The 18,922-nt window shown below is 61.5% G+C and overlaps 1 protein-coding gene across 1 annotated transcript in view; it reads left to right on the top strand.

Moving 5' to 3' along the window:
- The first annotated feature begins 526 nt into the window (after positions 1-526).
- TMEM132B (transmembrane protein 132B) overlaps positions 527-18,922 on the top strand; it is a 67,979-nt gene continuing 49,583 nt past the window's right edge. The window contains exon 1 of the mRNA XM_036307427.1: positions 527-917. Within this exon, the coding sequence (XP_036163320.1) occupies positions 851-917 (67 nt within the window). The 5' untranslated portion in view covers positions 527-850. The remainder of the gene's footprint in view (positions 918-18,922) is intronic.

The raw sequence follows: 18,922 nt of genomic DNA, 5'->3' as shown, positions 1-18,922 counted from the left end.
CAGCCCACGACCCCTCAGATCTGTCTCAGGATCCCTGACCGCCCCCCGCCCCCGCCCCCCACCCAGGTACCCCCGGCTCCCCGCGGCCGTCCCTGCCTCCCCTCCCCCAGGCACCCCGAGCTGTGCCAAATCTATTGCGGGACCTCTCGCCTGCGCTCAGCCTCGCCGTCCCTGCCACCTGCAGACACCTGCCCCGTCCCAGGACCTGCCTCGCCTCCCTGAGCCCCGACCTGGGGACTCCCCCGCGACGCCCCGACCTCCCTGCCCTTCCCGGGGCGAGCCACCCCGCGACTGTGCCCGTGCCCCGCCCCCGCCCGCCCCCGCGGGTCTCCCCCGGCCTCCGCGGCCCGGCGCCCTCCCCCCCGGGGGACGCCAGGGAGTGGCACGTCCCGCCGCCTATCACCGGGCGGCCGCCCGCTGCCCCGGCTCCGGTGGCCCCTCCCCCGGCCTCGCCGCCCCTCCCTCCGCGCCCCTCCCTGCTCCGGGCGCTCGCTCGCCGCCTCGCTCACTCTCTCCCCGGCTCAGGGGCGGCCGGCAGCTGGCGCGGCGGCGGCGGCGAGGCCGGGATGGGACGGGCGCTGGGACGCAGGAGCCGCGGAGGCGGTGGCGGCGGCGGCCGGGGCCACGCCACTCGGGCCAAGCGCAGGGCCGCCGGCGAGGGCGCGGGGCGCTGAGCCTGGACCCCGCTCTCCTCCGCGCCTGGCGCAGCCCAAGAAGCGCCGCCCGCCTGCGCCCGGGAAGAGCCATGTCCGCAGCCCCGGCGTAGCCCCCCGGTCGCTCCCGGGAGCCGCGGGCCGGGCCGGGCGCGCGACCGGAGCAGCGCCCCCCGCGCCCCCGCGCGCCGAGGACCATGCCGCCCCCGGGCCGGGCGCCGCCGCTCGGGCTGCTGCTGGCGCTGACCGCGCTCCGGTGCCCAGGTAAGCGTCCCCGGGACCCCCTCCCCGACCCCGGCCGCCGCGCACAAAGTTGGCTCTGGCGCGGGGCGACCACCTCCTCCTCCTCAAGTCCCCGGCTGCTCGCCTCTTCCGGACTTGGGGAGATCTGGGGAGACCCTGGGAACCCGGGGGCCCCCAGCACGGACCCCCTTTCCAAGCGCGAGCCCGCCCGCCCTCCTCCCCAGCGCCCCTGCGGATCCTCTGAGAGCGCCGAGCCTCCGGAGGCGAGTGGGGGCGCGCCTCCAGGAATCCAGCCCCCTCCCCGCCCCGCCTTGGGGCGCCATCCCCCCAGGTCCTGGTTCTCGCGGGGTTTCGCGGTGGCGGGGCGTCGGTGGACCCCCTCTCTTGGCTTCCGCATGCCCGTGGGCGCAGGGCCCTGAGTTCCCAGGACACCTGCGGGCCGGGCCCGACTTCGGGTCGCCTCTGCCCGCGCAGCCTGGCGCGTCCCCAGCGCCGCCCCACACCCCGCGGCACTCGGGGACCCTCCCCAGTGGCCTTGCCGCCGCCCCAGCGCCCGGACCCCCAGGCCGCCGGACGGGCGCGCAGGGCCTCCGGGAACGCGGTGACGCCCGCAGCCGGCGCCTGGGTCCGGGAGCCGGGCTCCGCCTGCACCGGCGCAGCGTGCGTGGGAAAGGCGGCCTCCTCAGCTATTTTCCGTCTCCGCTGGAGTTCGGGGAGCTTGCCGCCGCCTCGGCGCGGCTACGTGTTGGTTCGAGCAGCAGCTGCTCCTAAAATGCCGGGCCCTCCCCTCCCCCCGCCGCCAGCCGCGGAGAAACAGCGAGAGGCGCGGGGAGCGGGGCGCAGTCACCGGCGGGGTTCGCGCGCGCGGCGAGAGCTCCCTTCGCCGGACCTTTTCGAGCCGGGACCGGCGGTTTCCGAGCCGGGAAAGCCCCCCCGTGTTCCCGGCAGCCTCGCCGCCCGGGCGCGCGGAGCAGGCGATGCACAACCTGAACTTTTAAGCTCGAGCGTCTGGGGAGGCGGCGGAGCAGCCCAGCGTGTGCGTCCGCTTCATGCGCGATGCGCGTGCGTGGGGAAGCGAGCGTGTCTCCCTCCGAGGCGCCCTCCAGTGACCCCGAATGTGCGAGAAGCCCTCCGGCCCGGAGGCCCCTTCCCTTCGGCCCGAGGTGCCCGGCGGCACCCCACGCTTCAGGCTGCTCGGCGAATCGGCAGCCCCGGAGCGGCGTGGCTGTGCGCCCTCCTCGGGGCACCTGCGAGCCGCGGTGGCCGGGGCGGGCGGTGGAGGCGGCCTCCTCCGAGCCGAAGCCCCGGGACCGTTCCCCAAACGCACAGGCCTCGGGGCTGGGACGTTGGGTTTGGCGTCGGCTTTGTTTCTCCTCCGGGCTCAGCGCTGGCCTGGATGCGCTCGCGAGCGAATGCTGGAAATTTCCTAGAGAAGCCGCCTGCCTGGTGCGGTGTAAGAGAACATGGCGAGCCCCCCCTGGTCCCTCCCAACCCCATCTCCTCCCCCGGCCACGGGAGAGCTTGTGCACGGCTCGGGGAGGCCTGGGCCGCGGGAGGGAAGGCGTGCCACCCCTGAAATCTGTTGCTGGCCCACCTGGCCCGGCTGTCTCCACCCCCCCCCCCGCCATCCCCCCCCCCACCCCCGACCCCCCGACCCCCATCACCAGGCCTTTGGAAGCTCATGTCTACCTCCCCTCCTCCCCAGGGACATAAAGGGAGACAGTTTGACACCTGTATTTAGCAGCAGCTAGGAGACCTGGGCAAAAACAAGGCTGAAATTCCTGAAAGATACTTAGTTGCCTGCGTTGGTTAGAAAGGGTTGCAGGCAATTAACCAGAGCCGCCCTCAGAGCCGGTGGGATTTGGGGGGTGGGATTGGGGGGGGCCTTTGGGCAAGATGTGCTCACGGCGCTTGGCGGAGGGGTTGGCGGAGTTGGGCCGCAAGGAAGGGCCTGCTCGCTGTCGCCGCCGGGGCTGCCTGCGCCCACCCCTGCCCGTGCCCCCTCCTGCGTGGGCAGCTGCCTGGTAAAGAGCGCGGTGGGTGCACGTGGAGCCTCGCGAGGGCTTAACCATATGGGACTGTGCTTGGGGCGAGTCAGCGCAAACCCCCGGCTCCGCGACCAGGGGGCCCCATTATTCAAGCACTTTTGTGCAGGCTGTGGCTTTGCACAGTAGCAGCGAGGTGGCATCCCCGCTGGGGGGCGGGGGGGGGGGGACGGGCACCGGTGACCCATGATGCGTGGGGGTGGCAGCGGCTGACAGAAGGGCCTTTGAAGTGCAGCGCCTGGAGTGGGAGGAGGGGGCTTCCCGCGGAGGCGCTCGCAGCCCCCCCTGGCACCGTGGCACCGGGCACATGGGTGGCTCTTTGGAGAGGCGGCTCGGGGAGGGGCAGGCAGTGGTATGCAAATGCCGTGGCCTCCCCTGAGTGATTTAATGGTGGGACAGGGGACATTCCCAGAGTAAATCATTTCAGCATCCGCCCACTCCCCACCGGAGGCAGGGGGGGTACAGGGGCTAGGGGTGGGGGGGCCCTATCTGGGCTTGGTTGCTTGGAGCCAACAATGGGCATGGCGGTTGCCTTGATCCGGGGGCACCAAAGAAACCCCTTGCTTGTTGGCGGGAAGTCTGGGCGGGCGGTCCCCCCCCCCCCCACAAAGTCCTTCCTGGGGCCTCATTCCCGGATGAGCACCCCCCCAGCCCCCAGCCCCCCCATTGTATGCGGCTGGGTGGCCCCTTTCTTCTGTGCTGGGTCTAAACTGAATGCCCTGGAGAGGGTCCCTTTCCCTCTGGCGCTGGGCATTCAGCACAGGCAGCCCCCTGTCACCACGGGGACCCCTGCCCCCCCAGGCAGCGTCACCAGCCCTTCCCCAGCGGGAATGAGTGGACTCGGGGAGCAGAGTGTGACTCAGAGCCCGGCTGGTGTGGCTCAGTGATTGAGCGTGGACCTAGGAACCAGGAGGTCGAGGTTTGATTCCCGGTCAAGGCACAGGCCCGGGGGGGTGGGCTGGATCCCCAGTAGGGGGCGTGCAGGAGGCAGCGGATCGATGATAATTACCTCTCATCATTGATGTTTCTCTCTCTCTCCCTCTCCTTTCTTTTCTGGAATCAATGAAAATATATTAAAAAAAAAAAAAAAGAATGGGAGTCAGAGCCATCAGCCCCTTCGCGCAGGGGACAAAGGAGACGCAGCCTCACCGGGAGTGGGTGTCAGGTCGGGGCTGGGCGCACACACTTTCTCTTTTTATTAAAACTTCCCAGGACTTTCTCACGCCATGACTGTGGGCTTAGGCGTCAATGTTCAACAAAGGGGGAGGTGTCAGTACAGGGGGGCCTTGACTTACGAGTTTAATTCGTTCCGTGACGGAGCTCGTAACTCAAATCACTCGTATGTCAAATCAACAGTGAACGAGTGAGACACGTGATGCTGGGCTGATGAGGCGTTCACTGTGACGTTCGCTGCGCCAACTAGCGGTGGGGTATCTGAAGCTGGCTCGTAACCCGAATGTTAGCTCGCAACTCAAAGCAAAAAACGGCCGAGAGACGGCTCGTATCTCGAAAAACTCGTTAGTCGGGACACTCGTAAGTCAAGGCCCCACTGGATCTCGATCCAGTGCCTGGCTTCTCTCTTGAAACGGGGAGATCTGGTCTAGCCCCTGGATCTCCCTGAGACTCAGTTTGCCCATCTGTAAAATGGGCTCTGTCTTCGCCTGCAGGGCTGCTATGACCGAGTGCCCCAGACGGGCTGTCTGATAAGCAACAGACACGTAGTCCTCCCCGTGCCAGAGGCTGGGCAGTGCGGGACGGAGGTGTGGGCGCCCCACACCCTGAGAGGACGGCCTCTCTGAGTGCTCACCTGGCGGAGGGGCCAGGGGCTCTCAGGGGCCGGGAAGGGCACTCATCCCATCGGGGGCTCCTCCCTCCAGACCTCCTCAGCTCCCGAAGGTGCCACCTCCTAGCTCCATCACCTGGGGTGCGGGAGGTTTCAACATATGGATTTGGGGGGATGCAACCCTTTGAGCGGGAGGCCAGTTCCTGCACCACCCCCCATGGTTTCCTCACCAGGTTGGGCCCCTTCCTTCTCTCGCTGCCCCTCCTGCACCCCAGGGATCTCCCAGCCCCTCCCCTGACACCTGACTCTGTAACTGATCAATCCCCTCGCCTTTCGCTTCAGCCCCAAAATTGTAACACAGAAAATCAATGAGTCTGATTTGATTTGCTGCATTTCATTACGGCGGGTGGTGGCGGGCCCGGCCTCGCCCTGGGCGGCGGTGCTGTGGGCAGGAACCTGAATGAACCCCCGGGTCCTACCTCCTGGGGAGTCCAGTGCAGGGCCCGGGCCCAGGACATGCGCCAGCACCCCTCTCACACCTGCTCTGAGCGCCAAGGCCTCCCGCGGGCACATGGACACGTGAAATACCGCCGTGGCCGCTGACTCCGTGGGCCTGCGGGGTGGGTGTGGGGGGTGGGTGTGGAAGGGGGGGCCGGGCCTTCCTTCCAGAGCCCAGGAGGGATGGGCGGCCGGCTCTGCCAGTTCCCGGTCGGGTGTCCTTGGCTGCCTTTGTCTGTTGGCTCCCGTGTTGGGTGCTGGGGATGCGTTTCCACTCTGGCCTTGGGGTTTTCCTTCTGTGGCTGTGTCACCTCTCGCTGCAGGCCTGGCTCTGCTGGGCGAGCTGAGGGGCAGGTCAGTGGGGAGGGGGCAACTGGGCAGGGGCCGGGGCCAGGGGCGGCCTGTCCGAGGGGACCCTGAGCTCCCAGTGGCAAGATTTGGCATGGGGAACGGGTTCATAGGGCATGGGGAGCGGAGTTGGAGGGCAGATGGCATTTTGCCAAAAAAGCTGCTCCCAGGGGGCAGGGCTCGAGGGCTGCTGGGGCAGGCCTGTATCTGGCTGCAGATGTCTCTTGTTAGTGGCTGGCACTTAATTATTTATTTTAAATAAATATATTTTTATTGATTTTAGAGCGGAAGGGAGAGGGAGAGAGAGAGAAACATCCATGATGAGAGAGAATCATGGATCGGCTGCCTCCCGCACACCCCATACTGGGGATGGAGCCCGAAACCCGGGCCTGTGCCCTGTCCGGGAATCGAACCGTGACCTCCTGGTTCCTAGGTTGATGCTCAACCACTGAGCAACCCCCCCCCCCCCCCCCCGGCCTGGCATGAAGGTGACATTGGAGCAAAGACCTAGGGGCGGAGGGAGTGAGGCAGGGCTGCCTCGGGGAAGCGTTCCACATGGAGGGACTGGCCGGTGCAAAGGCCCTGAGGTGGGCTGTGCGTGCAGGTGCAGGGGCAGGAAGGAGGCCGTGGGTCCGGCGAGGGAGTGGGGGCCCAGCACCAGGAGGAGAACCCGGGCGGCCACTGAGGGGCCAAGGCCATGGTCCGGGGAGCGGTGCCGGCTGGGACCACAGAGGCGCCCGGGAGGCAGGAGGAGGAACGGGTGCCCGCCTGGTGGATTCTCACGGGTGCCACCACCACGCTCACCCTGCCTGTGCCTGAGCTGGCATTGGCCCAATCACGACCCATTCGTGACCAAGTGGACAGACAGAACGCATGTCCGTGAGTTTTTGGCGTCGCCCCCTCTGTGACCCTCCCACGCCCCGGGGAGGGGGCTGGGGGGCCGAGCCTGTTTCTGCAGCCTGTGAGGTACGTGACACGTGCTGACATCACTGACGAGCGCACAGTGACGAGGACCCAGGGAGACGCAGATTCGGAGTGCTCCTGCTCGGGGCCCAGCGCATAGTAGGTGCCCAGCGCGTACTAGGTGCCCAGCGCATAGTAGGTGCCCAGCGCGTAGTAGGTGCTCAGTGAACGGTGGCCGCGATGAGCCACGACGTTGTCGGGACAGTCGAGGGAGCCGGGCTCCGGGGCGCTCCCTGCCCCTGGCCACTCCGCCGGTGGAGGTCGGACAGGGACGGGTTTTCATCTTTCCTGCGGGGGCCACTCCTGTTCAAAGAACAAAAACCCGCTCGCTGTGATTGCTATGGCCCGATGCCTGGGGGGGCTTCAGGGTGTCGGGTTAAAGAACGGCCAGGAGTTTCGGGGAGAGGCTCACGCAAAAGCCAGACACAGGGGGATGCAGGGGGTCCCTCAAACCCTTGGGGCCCACAGGCTCCGGGTCGTGCTGGGGGGAAGCCTTTCGAAGAGGCACTGGCCAGCCCAGCCCAGCAGCCTGCGGCGGTGAGGCAGGTGTCGCCCACCTTCCTGATGAGTTTCGCCTCCTCGCCCGGAAGTGGTCCTGTCGGAGCCACAGAGCTGAGCGTCTGCGGGCAGCACCAGGGCCTGCAGCTCCCCAAGGGCCTGGTCAGGCTCCTCCCCGAGGCCGCGGCCAGGGCGGCCTCCAAGGCCCTGAGCTTTGCCCACTCGCCTGGGGAGGCCTCAGCGCGCCCTGGAGAGAAGGCGGCCACTGCGTTGGGTTTGCAACGTTAAGAGGCTCAGCGCCTGGGCGTCTCCGCCAGCTCAGCTCCTGGGAGAAGCAGCCCCCGCTCTGGAGAGCCACATCGTCGGTGGCAACAGAAGCCCAGAGAGGTGAGGGTGTGGGGCGCAGAGGCAGGGCCCGGGCGGGTGGCCGCCCACCTCGGGAATGATGCTGGCGGATTTGGGGCTCATGGTTGTTGTCTCAGAGGCGGTTCCGAAGGGGGTGAGTGGATAAGCCGCGGGAGGCGGGTCGGAGGCTGGAAGGAGGGTCCCTGGGTCTGTTCCGACCGAACACCCCGGAAGCCGGAGGCCGAGCCAGACTGCCCGGGGCACTGCCGATCGTTTCGTTCTGTTTGTAACTTGTTTTTTAAATCCTCACCCGAGGACATTTTCCCATTGATTTTTAGAGAGAGTGGAAGGGAGGGGGAGAGACACAGAGAGAAACATCGATGTGAGAGAGACACATGGAGTGGTTGCCGCCCACATGCGCCCCAACCAGGGCGGGGGATTGAGCTTGCAGCCCCGAGGTTCATGCCCTTGACCGGAATTGAACCCGGGACCCTGCAGTCTGCAGGCCGACGCTCTACCCACTGAGCCAAGCTGGCCAGGGCCAGCACTGTTTGTGCTTCGTCTGCCAGTACAGGTGTCCTCGCTTTCGTCAGTAGGCATGCAGGTGGAACGTTAGGCCAATCAAACTCAATTTCCTCCACCTGTTCCCGCAATACTTTAGAGACGTGTAAATTCCGTCAGACCCTGAGCTGGCCCGGGCTCCGGACACATGGCTTGTTATTTTCTGCACCCCTCAAACCAGGCAGCACCAAACTATGGCCCGTGGATCAAATCCGGCCCTCCACTTGTGCGTTTAAATAAAGTTTTATTGCAACACAGCTGCGCCTATCTGTTTACATACTGTCGGTGGCTGCTTTCTCACAGCAGTGACGCAGGTGATTGTGACAGCGATCCCACGGCCTGCAAAGCCCAAGTAAATGGCCTGCACTCTGGCCTTTTATTCAAGACCAAGTTTGCCTTCAAGCAGGGACTGCTCGGTCAGTGTGTGATTACAGCCCTTCGTGGTCAAGAGCAAGAACCCCTTTTTAACATTAGAAAACGTCATCCAGCGTGTCTGAGGGAGCAGAATTGTGGGTCGGGTGTGTCTCGGTTGAAAAAGAAAAACATATTGATCGAACGTCGCCATCAGTTCTGCGATGGTCTTGAGCGAGCGGGTTTGGGTAATTGCAGAAGCATTTATGTAACGTTTTAAAAATAGCGCCACACGTGCGTGCGGGATAGATTTTGCTCTGCAGGCAAAGCGCGCTGATGGCTCCCAGCTCAGAAGACCCCTCGTGGGGACGCTGCTGGAGGGAACTGGTGCTCGAGAGCCCACTGGTTAGTTATTTTATCCTCGGGTGACTCTCACCTGGGGGTCGCTTTAAAGATGAACCGAGCCTTCCTCACTAGTTTCGGGGGGACACCCAGGTCTGTTTTCCACACTAAGATTTTGGGGGCGCCCGTGGAGATGATGTAGCAAATGCAAGAGCATATTCATCTGGATTCTCATCGCTGCAAGGCACAACATCGGGCATTTGCTGGTCCTGGGAGGCGGGAAGGTCTCGGAGGAGACGGCTTCAGGCACGGCTGGATCCAGGGGCTTAACCCTTCTCCTAACCAGAGCTTCTGCTCTTCCCCTTTGAACTATCTCACCGTGTTGAGCCATCTTATTATTACTATTTTTTGAATGGCTGCATAGTATCCAGGGCCATGGGACTACGGAAAAGTATATCGAGCGATGTCCTGCTGCCTCATAGAGTTGGGGGTTCCCCAGACATAGAGGGGGGTTCAGAAAGAGTTGCCAAGGGCCATCCCACCCACCAGGAGCACTGTCGTTCTTTGTGAAGGTTTTCATTAAGTTGTGGCATGAACTTTTTTAAAAAAAGATTTAATATATTTTTATGGATTTCAGAGAGGAAGGGAAAGGGAGAGAGAGAGAAACATCAATGATGACAGAGAATCATGGACCGGCTGCCTCCGGCATGCCCCCCACAGGGGATCGAGCCCGCAACCCGGGCACCTGCCCTGACGGGGAATGAACTGTTACCTCCTGGTTCATAGGTCGATGCTCAGCCCCTGAGCCACGCCGGCCGGGCTGGGAGGAGCTTTGATAGCACTTCCTGTGAGCTTTCTCTGTCCCACCGCTTGGTTAAATACTGTCTGCTCCTCCTCCAGCTCCTTCCCTCTCCCTGTCTCAAGCGCCTCATTGAAATGGAAGGCGCGGGACTCGGGTGGCAGACTGCCGGGGCTCGGGTCCCAGCTCTGCCACCTGATTGCTGTGTGACTTTGCGTGAGCCGCTTGACCTCTCTGGGCTGAAGGTAGCATTCTCCCCCGGGAAACAGGGTGCGTAAGAATTCAGTGGGTCTTCACTGGGTGTTCGCAGGACGCGGATCCTCTGCTCTGTCGCGTGTTTACTCGAACCCCTACTATGCGCCCCAGTGACTGTGCTGGCTTTGCTCACCCCTTCTCCCACCGAACGTCAGGTCCAAACCCCGTCAGATGGTAGCCGTTGGCTGCTCTTTCTTCCTTCCTCTGAGAATCACACCCTGATCTTTTTTGGGGGGGAGTCACTGGCTCCCCTGCTTGGAGGCCCTGTGGTCTGGGAAGCATGAACTCTCCTCCTCCTCCTCCATGGGTGGGCTCATGGCTTGTGCCTGACCAATCAGAGCATCTCAATCTCTTAGGTCCTTCAGGGATTGGATCAGGTTTGGGCACATGACCCAAGCGTGGCCAATGAGGGCCTGCCCTGGGACCTTTGTTGCCGGGCCGGGAGCAGGCCTGCCCTTGCCGTTGCCGTTGCTAACGGGTGGGATGCCAGCGGCCGTGTCAGTTATCACTGATGTGACCAGCCACCTGCTCTGGGTCCTGGGGGCCGGGCGCGGGCTGGGCTCGCTCTGTTGCGGGGCCTGAGAGCAGGGCCAGGAGCAGGGCCCACCCGTCCCCCGCTGGCCGCCTGCCCCTCCGGCCACCAGGGCGCTGGGCAGCCTGGGAGGGAGGAGACCCTCAGCCCTTGTTTTCCAAACGCCGCCGGCCAATGGCTGAGCCCAGGCCCCGCTGGCAGGCAGGGCTCCGTGTTCTGTGTTTATTTTTATTTATTTATCATTTTAAAAATATATATTTTTATTGATTTCAGAAGGGAGAGGGAGAGAGAAATATCGATGATGAGAGAGAACCATGGACCGGCTGCCTCCTGCACGCCCCCCACTGGGGGTGGAGCCCGCAACCCGGGCCTGTGCCCTTGACCGGAATCCAACTGTGACCTCCTGGTTCATAGGTCAACACTTAACCACTGAGCCACACCAGCCGGGCACAGCCTCATTTATTTACTTTCCTCCCGAAAGGCCCCGTCCTCAGATACAGCCACGGGGGGAGGGGTTCCCCATGTGAACTGGGGGGAGGACACCAGCCCTCAGCCGCTGCGTCCCCCCCCCCCCGCCCCGAGGGCCTCTTTGTGGAGAAAGCAGGAGCCGCGATTGCCTCCCGCCGCCTCATCACCCCCGGAATTACTCTATTATCGCCGCCGACTCTGCGCTCCGCCAGCGCCCGCCAAACTGACAGGATGCTAAAGGATGTTCCAGCAAAGGTCACCCAGAACAGCCTCTGATTAGTTCCCGGGAAAAAGAGTCGGTGATTCCTGTCCTGGCCCAGAAGGGGGGGGCAGCCCGAGGCCGCACAGATGCGGGGACCCAGGGGCCGGGCTGGGTCGCCCGGGGCTGGGAGCTTGCCCGAGGCCTGGCGTGCCTCCTCCACGTGCTCCGGTCCAGGCGTCCTTGTAGGGCCCACAGCCATTGTCGTGATGGGAGAGATTTGGGGAGAGCCGACAGTGGTTAAATAAATAGGATCCGGCCTGGCCCATGTGGCTCAGTGGTTGAGCATCGACCTACGAACCAGGAGGTCAGGGTTGGATTCCCCGTCAGGGCACAGGCCCGGGTTGCGGGCTCCATCCCCGGTGTGGGGCGTGCAGGAGGCAGCCGGTCCAGGGTTCTCTCACCATTGATGTTTCTGTTTCTTTCTCTCCTCCCTTCCTCTCTGAAATCAATAAGAATATATTAAAAAGAAATAAAAATAAATTCTGATCTCTCCAAGCAAGGAAACATTTTGCAGCTTTTACAAAAACGAGGCGGGTGTGACCTGGGGAGGGGCGTGTGCTGTTCATGGCTAACACGTGATGGGCAGCAAGGGCTGGAGAACGCTGCCCATGTGCACACCAAGGAACACACGTGTGTGTGCGTGTTTGCAAGCGTGGGGGGTCGCCCTTGGAGGGATCCCGTGTAACTGGCAACGTCCGAGACCTCCTGGTGACCTGGCAGAGGGTGGTCCCCTGGCACAGGATGGGAGGAGACTTAATTCTTTAATAAAAAAAATATATATATTTTTCTTGATTTCAGAGAGGAAGGGAGAGGGAGGGAGAGAGAAACATCAATGATGAGAGGGAATCATGGATCAGTTGCCTCCTGCATGCCCCGCACTGGGGATGGAGCCCGCAACCCGGGCCTGTGCCCTGACCTCCTGGTTCATAGGTCGGCGCTCAACCACTGAGCCACACCAGCCCAGATACAACTTAATTCTTACTGTGGGCTCATTGGTACCGTCTCCACTTGTGTGGCATGCCCATTGGTTTAAATCATTTCATTAAACAGTGTTTTTCAAAGAAAAATGAGAAAGGTCAACCCCCCCCCCCCCGCCCCCCAGAGCGAGAGAAGGGCTCAGCCCAGCTCCTTGCAGACAGTCCCTGGTGGCTCCCTGTGACACGGACACGGACAGGGACAGGGACGCTGCCAGGAGGGTTTCTCTTTGCTGTGGCTTCGTAACACCCTGTCTCCGGCTTCCTCACTCCGCAGCACAGAAATGAGATCTGAAAACCTCAAACACCCACGCCGCAGCTCCAGGCGGGGAGAGAACCCCGTGTTCCCACCAGCCCCTCCCGCTGGGCCGAGGGGTGGGGGCAGGGCTGGGGGGCGGGGGTGGGGCGGGGGGGGGGTGGGGGGTCCCCTGCCGTGAAGCTTGAGGGCCCGTGTGCTCCTCATCTTTGAGAGAGAAACGGGCAGGCTGGCTAGGGGGGAAGGGAAGCATCTATTTCGTGTGAAGCTTTTTTATTTTTTAAATCGGCTTTCCCAGCCATTGCACTAGTAGGTTTATACCTCCAAGAACTGGACACAGTCCCCCAAGCCCCTGTCACCTTGCGATGGACGTGGGCCTCCGCGGCGACGGTCCCTGTGTGCACCTTCGTGTGCACGTGCAAACCTACCTGTTTGCTTTGCATTTTCAACGTTTATTTCAGAGAGGAAGGGAGAGAGAGAGGGAGAGAGAGGGAGAGAGAGAGAGAGAGAGAACCACGGATCGGCTGCCCCCTGCACACCCCCCACTGGGGATGGAGCCCACAACCCGGGCCTGTGCCCTGACCGGGAATCCAGCCGTGACCTCCTGGCTCCTAGGTCCACGCTCAGCCCCTGACCAGGTGCCGGCTCTCACGGAGCCCGGCTCTCCAGGGGAATTCTCTGGGATTCCAGCGGAAGCGCATTTCATGCCCGACTGTGCCTGGCTTGGGGCCCGAGGGACCGGCAGTTACCACCTTGGATAATCACACGCCCCATAAGCGGCTCAGCGAGGGGAGGGAGGGATGCAGGTCTGTGTCCCTCAGGGGCTGTGGGTGGAGCAGCGACAGAGAGGCCCAGGGATGGGGCCACCCAGGCGCCCGGGACTCAGTGTGGGCACAGTTGTCAGGGGCTGACTTTGTGTCAAATCCACCAGCTCTTCTTTTTTTTTGTAACGTATTTTTATTGACTTCAGAGAGAGGAAGGGAGAGAGAGAGAGAGAGACATCAATGATGAGAGAGAGTCATGGATCGGCTGCCTCCTGGGGATGGAGCCCACAACCCGGGCAGGTGCCCTTAACCAGAATGGAACCGTGACCTCCTAGTTCAGTGACGGCGAGCCTTTTGAGCTCGGCGTGTCCGCATTTTGAAAAACCCTAACTGAACTCTGGTGCCGTGTCACATATAGAAAATTTTTGATCTTTGCAACCACAGTAAAACAAAGACTTATATTTTTGATATTTATTTTATATATTTAAATGCCATTTCACAAAGAAAAATCAACCAAAAACATCACTGATCTATCTCTATCATCTACCCATCTGTCATCTTTCTATCTACTGAAAGACTGTATTGGCTCTGCAGTGGAAAAACCCAGGCATAGATTTTCTGTGGCAGCTTCAGGTATAGCTGCATCCAGGCGCTCAGACAGTGTCACTGGAGGCTCCTCTCTAGCGCCTGGCTTTGCTGCCCTCTGTCGGCTGTGCTCCTGGGCAGGTTCCCTCGGGAGGTGCCCGAACAGCTGCCCGTGGCCCCAGACCCTTAGGCCCCCCATCCTCCACGGGGAAAGAGAAGGGAATTTTCTTAGTAGTTTCGCTGATCTCTCCCAGGATTTCATCCAAGGGGCCCAGCTGGGGCCCATCCTGAAATCTGGCACTCGGCTCAGAGGACAGAAAACACCAGTTGGCCTGGGTCACGTGCTGGGTGGCATCCATCTCCCTGAACCCCAGGGGCCAGGAGCTGGGAAGGATGGCTCCCCCGGGGGAGGGAAGCTGGGAGGGAGGAACAGAAGGAGGGCTGGAGCCTGGGCCGGCAAAAACAACAGATGTCTCCTCCGGGCTAAGGTATTTTGGGAGGAGAGAGACACTGCCGACTTCCCCTGGTTCCTTCCTATAGTCGCTGGTTGTAGAACCCTTCGTTAAAAACCAGCAGCAACCTGCCCCAGGTGGTGTGGCTCAGCGGGTAGAGCGCTGGCCTGCAGACTGAGGGATCGCGGTTTTGACTGTGGCCCAGGGCACAGGCCTGGATTTCGGGCTCGATCCCCGGGGGCATCGGAAAGTGTCCATGGGCACCTGTTTTTAAAATGTCCCCTTCCAAGAATTTCCCCTCCTCCTCCTCCTCCTCCTTCTTCTTCACAAAAGCAACTTTTTACTTTTCTAACTTTTTAAAAAAAATATTTTTATTGACTTCAGAGAGGAAGGGAGGAGAGGGAGAGAGAGAAACATCAATGATGAGAATCATGGATCGGCTGCCTCCCGCACGCCCCCCCCCCCCCCCCCCCCACTGGGGATCGAGCCCACAACCCGGGCATATGTGCCCTTGACTGGAACCGAACCCGGGAGCCGTCAGTCCACAGGCCGATGCTCTACCCACTGAGCCACACCAGCCAGGGCTATTTTTCTAACATTTAACCCACTTTCTTCCCTAGACGAATGGCGGCAATAGACCGTCCCAGATCATGGAATTTTCCTGATGAGTTTCCCGCCAGTGAGCCGCCCCGGATTAGTGGAATTCTGCGTCGGCATTAGGAGCAAGTTTTAGGCACAAATATAGACGCGCCACCTGCTTGCCAAGGCAGACGGGAGTGTGCTGTCAACATCGGGGCATTCTTAAATGTGCAGAGTCACGTCCTGCATCTCTCTCTCTCTCTCTCTCTCTCTCTCTCTCTCTCTCTCTCTCATATAAATATGCAAACAGCTCCAGTGTCGTTCCTACGGACCAGGCTTGACTTCCTGGGCAATTAATTAAGGGAGCTGTTGGAGAGATTGTCTTGTTCTTTTCTGTTTTTAGTTCTGGCGAAAGCATAATTTTGGACTCCCTGGGTCATGGGCAGATATTTCCGATGAAGGTTGCTTGAGTATAAACCTGCTTGCCTGGGAACGCCATGGGGGGAGCCTGTCCATGCGCCCTCCTCTGATCGCGGCCTTCCCCAACTCTAACCCTTTGCCTGTGCCGACCGCACCATTCTCGGACAATTCTCGCTTTTCCGGTTGAAATGCCCCCCTCGTCCTGTGTCTTTACTTTGAATGACCCGGCCGGCGTGCCTCAGTGGCTGAGCGTCGACCGATGGACCAGGAGGTCACCGTTCGATGGCAGCGTCACCTGGAAAGGCCTCGAAAGCCCGAGACGCTGGTGGCCCAGAACAATTGCTCAGACCTTGGTTTCAGAGAGGACGGGAGAGGGGGAGAGAGAGAAACATCCATGATGAGAATCATGGACCGGCTGCCTCCCGCACGCCCCCTCTGGGGATGGAGCCCGCAACCCGGGCCTGTGCCCTGACCGGGAATCGAACCGTGACCTCCTGGTTCCTAGGTGGATGCTCAGTCACTGAGCCACGGCTGCCGGGAGCTCATAGGTATTTTTCAAAACCAGACGTGATTGTGTTTGGATTTTGTGCTTCTTCTCCTCCCTTCCCCCCCTCCCCCCAAAGGGCCTGGCGTTGGGGAAAGACGTTGGGGAAAGACGTTGGGGAATTTCCGGGAAGTTATGACCTTTCTTCTCGCCGGGGGTCGCCTCTGTGTGTCCCAACACCCCGCGTCCGTCACCCTCGCTGCCTCTGTCCTGCCGTGTGGTTTCCCTCCGCCTGCCTCCGGCTCCGGCTCCGGCTCCTCCCCTGAAGTTCGCGCCCAGGAGCGTGGGCTATGGATTTTGTGTTCGTTCGCTGATCGCAGCGCATCCCAGCAGCTAGTTATATTCGTGGGGCGTTTTCACCTGCGGGGCCTGAGATCTGTGGGAGACTCAGTCGGTCGGGGAAGCTCTGGGAGGCAGAGCACGGTCAGCAGGAACAGCCGTCAGGGCGGCTGAGATGCTGAGAGACACCGACGGTGCGGGTCCCCTCCCAGGCCGGGACGGTGCAGTTTTCCAGACCAATTTGGATTCGGTTCTTTTCAAAACGCTGGCTGTTTGCACTGGAAAGCGCTGAGAATGTGGCCGGGCCCGCGTGGCTCGGCGGTTGAGCATCGACCCGTGAGCCTGGAGGTCACCGTTCGATCCCCGTCGGGGCGCGTGCAGGAGGCAGCCCATCGATGTCTCTCTCACATTGACGCTTCTCTCTGTCTCTCCCTCTCTCTCCCTCTCTCTCTGGGAAATCAATGGGAAGATATCCTGGGGCGAGGACTTTAAAAGAACAAAAGCTTAGGTCCCACTCAACCATGAGCCAGGCGGCGGGCGCGCCCCGTTTGTTAACACGCTGCGCCCGCGTGGAGGCGGAACCCGTGCCAGCGCCAGGACGGCGACGCCCGGGCTGATTTGTCCCCGATTCAGCGACTCCCTTTGCCTCTGAATGGATGAATGGACGCGCAGCCTGTGAGACACGGGGGCCGGTGGGCGTCGCCCGCACACCCAGCGCCAGGGAGGGAGGCAGCCCCATGCCCCAGGGCGGCCTCGGTGGCCCCACACACTTGGGGCTCTGATTCCTAAACCCGCGGGTCATCTGGCCCTTGGCTTCCGGGAGGAGAGCGATGGCTCTGCGTCTGGAGGACCCGTCATCCTGACGCATCTGCTTGTGAGGCACCGCCAGTGTCGGTGCGGGGACGCTGCCGGTGCTGCCGCATTTATCACGCCTCCCCCCGCGCGCGGCCCAGTGCGTGGCGGGCTTTTCCACTCCTTTCAAGCTATTCCTCTCCGGGGCCTGGCATGGGCATCTTTAGGGGACAGTAAACCAAGTGACGGGAATCGGAGAGGCCCCGCCCTGCCCTGTGCAGGGATACGCCTTCCGTGTGCTGCTTGATTGCTCCCAGCGACGAGGCACTCACTACCCAGAGAGGTGACTCATTGCATGACAGCTCAGATCTGATTGCTGCAGGTCCTTTCCCCTTCCTTCCTTCCTTCCTTCCTTCCTTCCTTCCTTCCTTCCTTCCTTCCTTCCTTCCTCCCTCCCTCCCTCCCTCCCTCCCTCCCTCCCTCCCTCCCTCCCTCCCTCCCTTCCTTACTCCCCATAACCACCCATGCCCTTTGAGCTGCTGGCCTTGTTCAGAACACGTCTGCTTACCTATGTGACGAACAGGCATCACATCCACTCCCAGGCTAACCTTTCCGTGTTCTTTCTGCTTTTGATTGGATCATATCTAGTCTCGGTCAGTTTCATACCAGAGGTTCCGTGTAAGTCCAAAACCTCCCGTGAGACAGGTTCCAGGGGACTCATGGGGTGGGAGTGGTCCCCCAGATTCTGCCTGTTCGCAGAAGATAGGATCGGGGTTCGGCTTCTAGGCCCGGCCAAGCCCCTCCCGTCTGCACTTTGTGGAGACGATTCTTGAAGATTTTGCCGGAAGGCCAGTTCCCAGTCTGATAACCGTTCCCCTGCCCCGAGGATCAGGTTTGGTTCTGGGGCAGCTGACATACCTTTAGCCTCAGGGAGCACGTGACCAATCACAGGTAACATCCTGGCCAATCAGAGCACAGCATCTCCCCCAGCTGCTGCCATTGGCTCTGGCATAGGGGTGACCTATTGGTCCTCATCTCAGAACTTGTACTGGGCCCCGGGGCGTGGCTCAGGGGTTGAGCGCTGACCTGTGAACCAGGAGGTCAGGGTTCGATGCCTGGTCAGGGCACAGGCCTGTGTTGTGGGCTCCTACCCGGTGGGGGGCGTGCAGGAGGCAGCCGATCCATGATTCTCTCTCATCATGGATGTTTCTCTCTCCCTCTCCCTTCTTCTCTGAATAAAAATATATTAAAAAACAAGAATTCGTGTAGGACAGTGCGGGAATGGGGTGCCCCTCCCTTCCCTTTTCCTGCAGACAACGCGCTCCCGCTCCCACTAACAAGGCTGCACTGGTTCCTGTGATTAGAGGCTCAGCCTCATCCCCAGACACAGCGCCCAGGGCACAGCCTCAGGCCCCTTTGGATTTGCTCGCCGGTTCTCTGCAGCCTCAGATGCTCAGCTGCCTCGACATGAGTCCCAGCCGCGCGGCTCTCATTCCCAGAAGCAGATCTTGGAGCTGGTGGCGGCGAGAGCGGCTGTTCCCACCCCCCGCAGGCACGTCGGGACGGTGGCTGGAAGCTGCCGCCGAGGGAGCTCAGATCTGGGGCCCCCTCTCTTGTCTTCCTTCAGGGGAAACGGAGGAGCTGGTGGGAGCCGCGTCCAAGGACACGGAGCCTCAGACACCCCCGGACAGGCTCCCTTCTGAGTGCCGCCCAGAGGAGCGCAGCTGAGCCGTATTCAGATGCTTTCTCTCTCTTCTTTTTAAAAAATATATTCGTATTGATTTCTGAGAAGAAGGGAGAGGGGGAGAGAGAGAGAACCATCAGGGAGGAGAGAGAATCATGGACCAGCTGCCCTCTGCACGCCCCACACTGGGGATCGAGCCCGCAACCCGGGCCTGGGCCCTGACCGGGAATCGAACCGTGACCTCCTGGTTCCTAGGTTGATGCTCACCCCCTGAGCCTCGCCGGCGGGTGAAATGCAGTTTCTCGGGAGCCAGTGTGTCGGACAGAAAAAGAACACCTTCCCACAAGTCAGGATGCAAAGGCGGCTGGGAAGGCCTTCCTGTGGTCGAAGTTGTCATGGCGACGGATGGTGGCCCAGGTGAAACTCATGTCTCTCGAGCTGGGGGACAATTAGGGGAGTCACCTGGGCCCCGTGTTAGGCTCCTGTCGTCAACCCTCATCACTGCGTTTTGAGTTCTGTGTGTGTGGGTGTGAGTGTGTGTGAGTGTGAGAGTCTGTGAGTGTGAGTGTGTGTGTGAGTGTGAGAGTCTGTGAGTGTCAGTGTGAGTGTGTGTGTGTATGAGTGTGAGTGTGAGTGTGTGAGTGTGT

This window comes from Myotis myotis, unplaced genomic scaffold (assembly GCF_014108235.1).
Source record: "Myotis myotis isolate mMyoMyo1 unplaced genomic scaffold, mMyoMyo1.p scaffold_m19_p_47, whole genome shotgun sequence".
Classification (NCBI taxonomy): Eukaryota; Metazoa; Chordata; class Mammalia; order Chiroptera; family Vespertilionidae; genus Myotis; species Myotis myotis.
The sequence above is the reverse complement of the archived record's forward strand: the minus strand, read 5'-3'. Positions and strand labels throughout refer to the sequence as shown.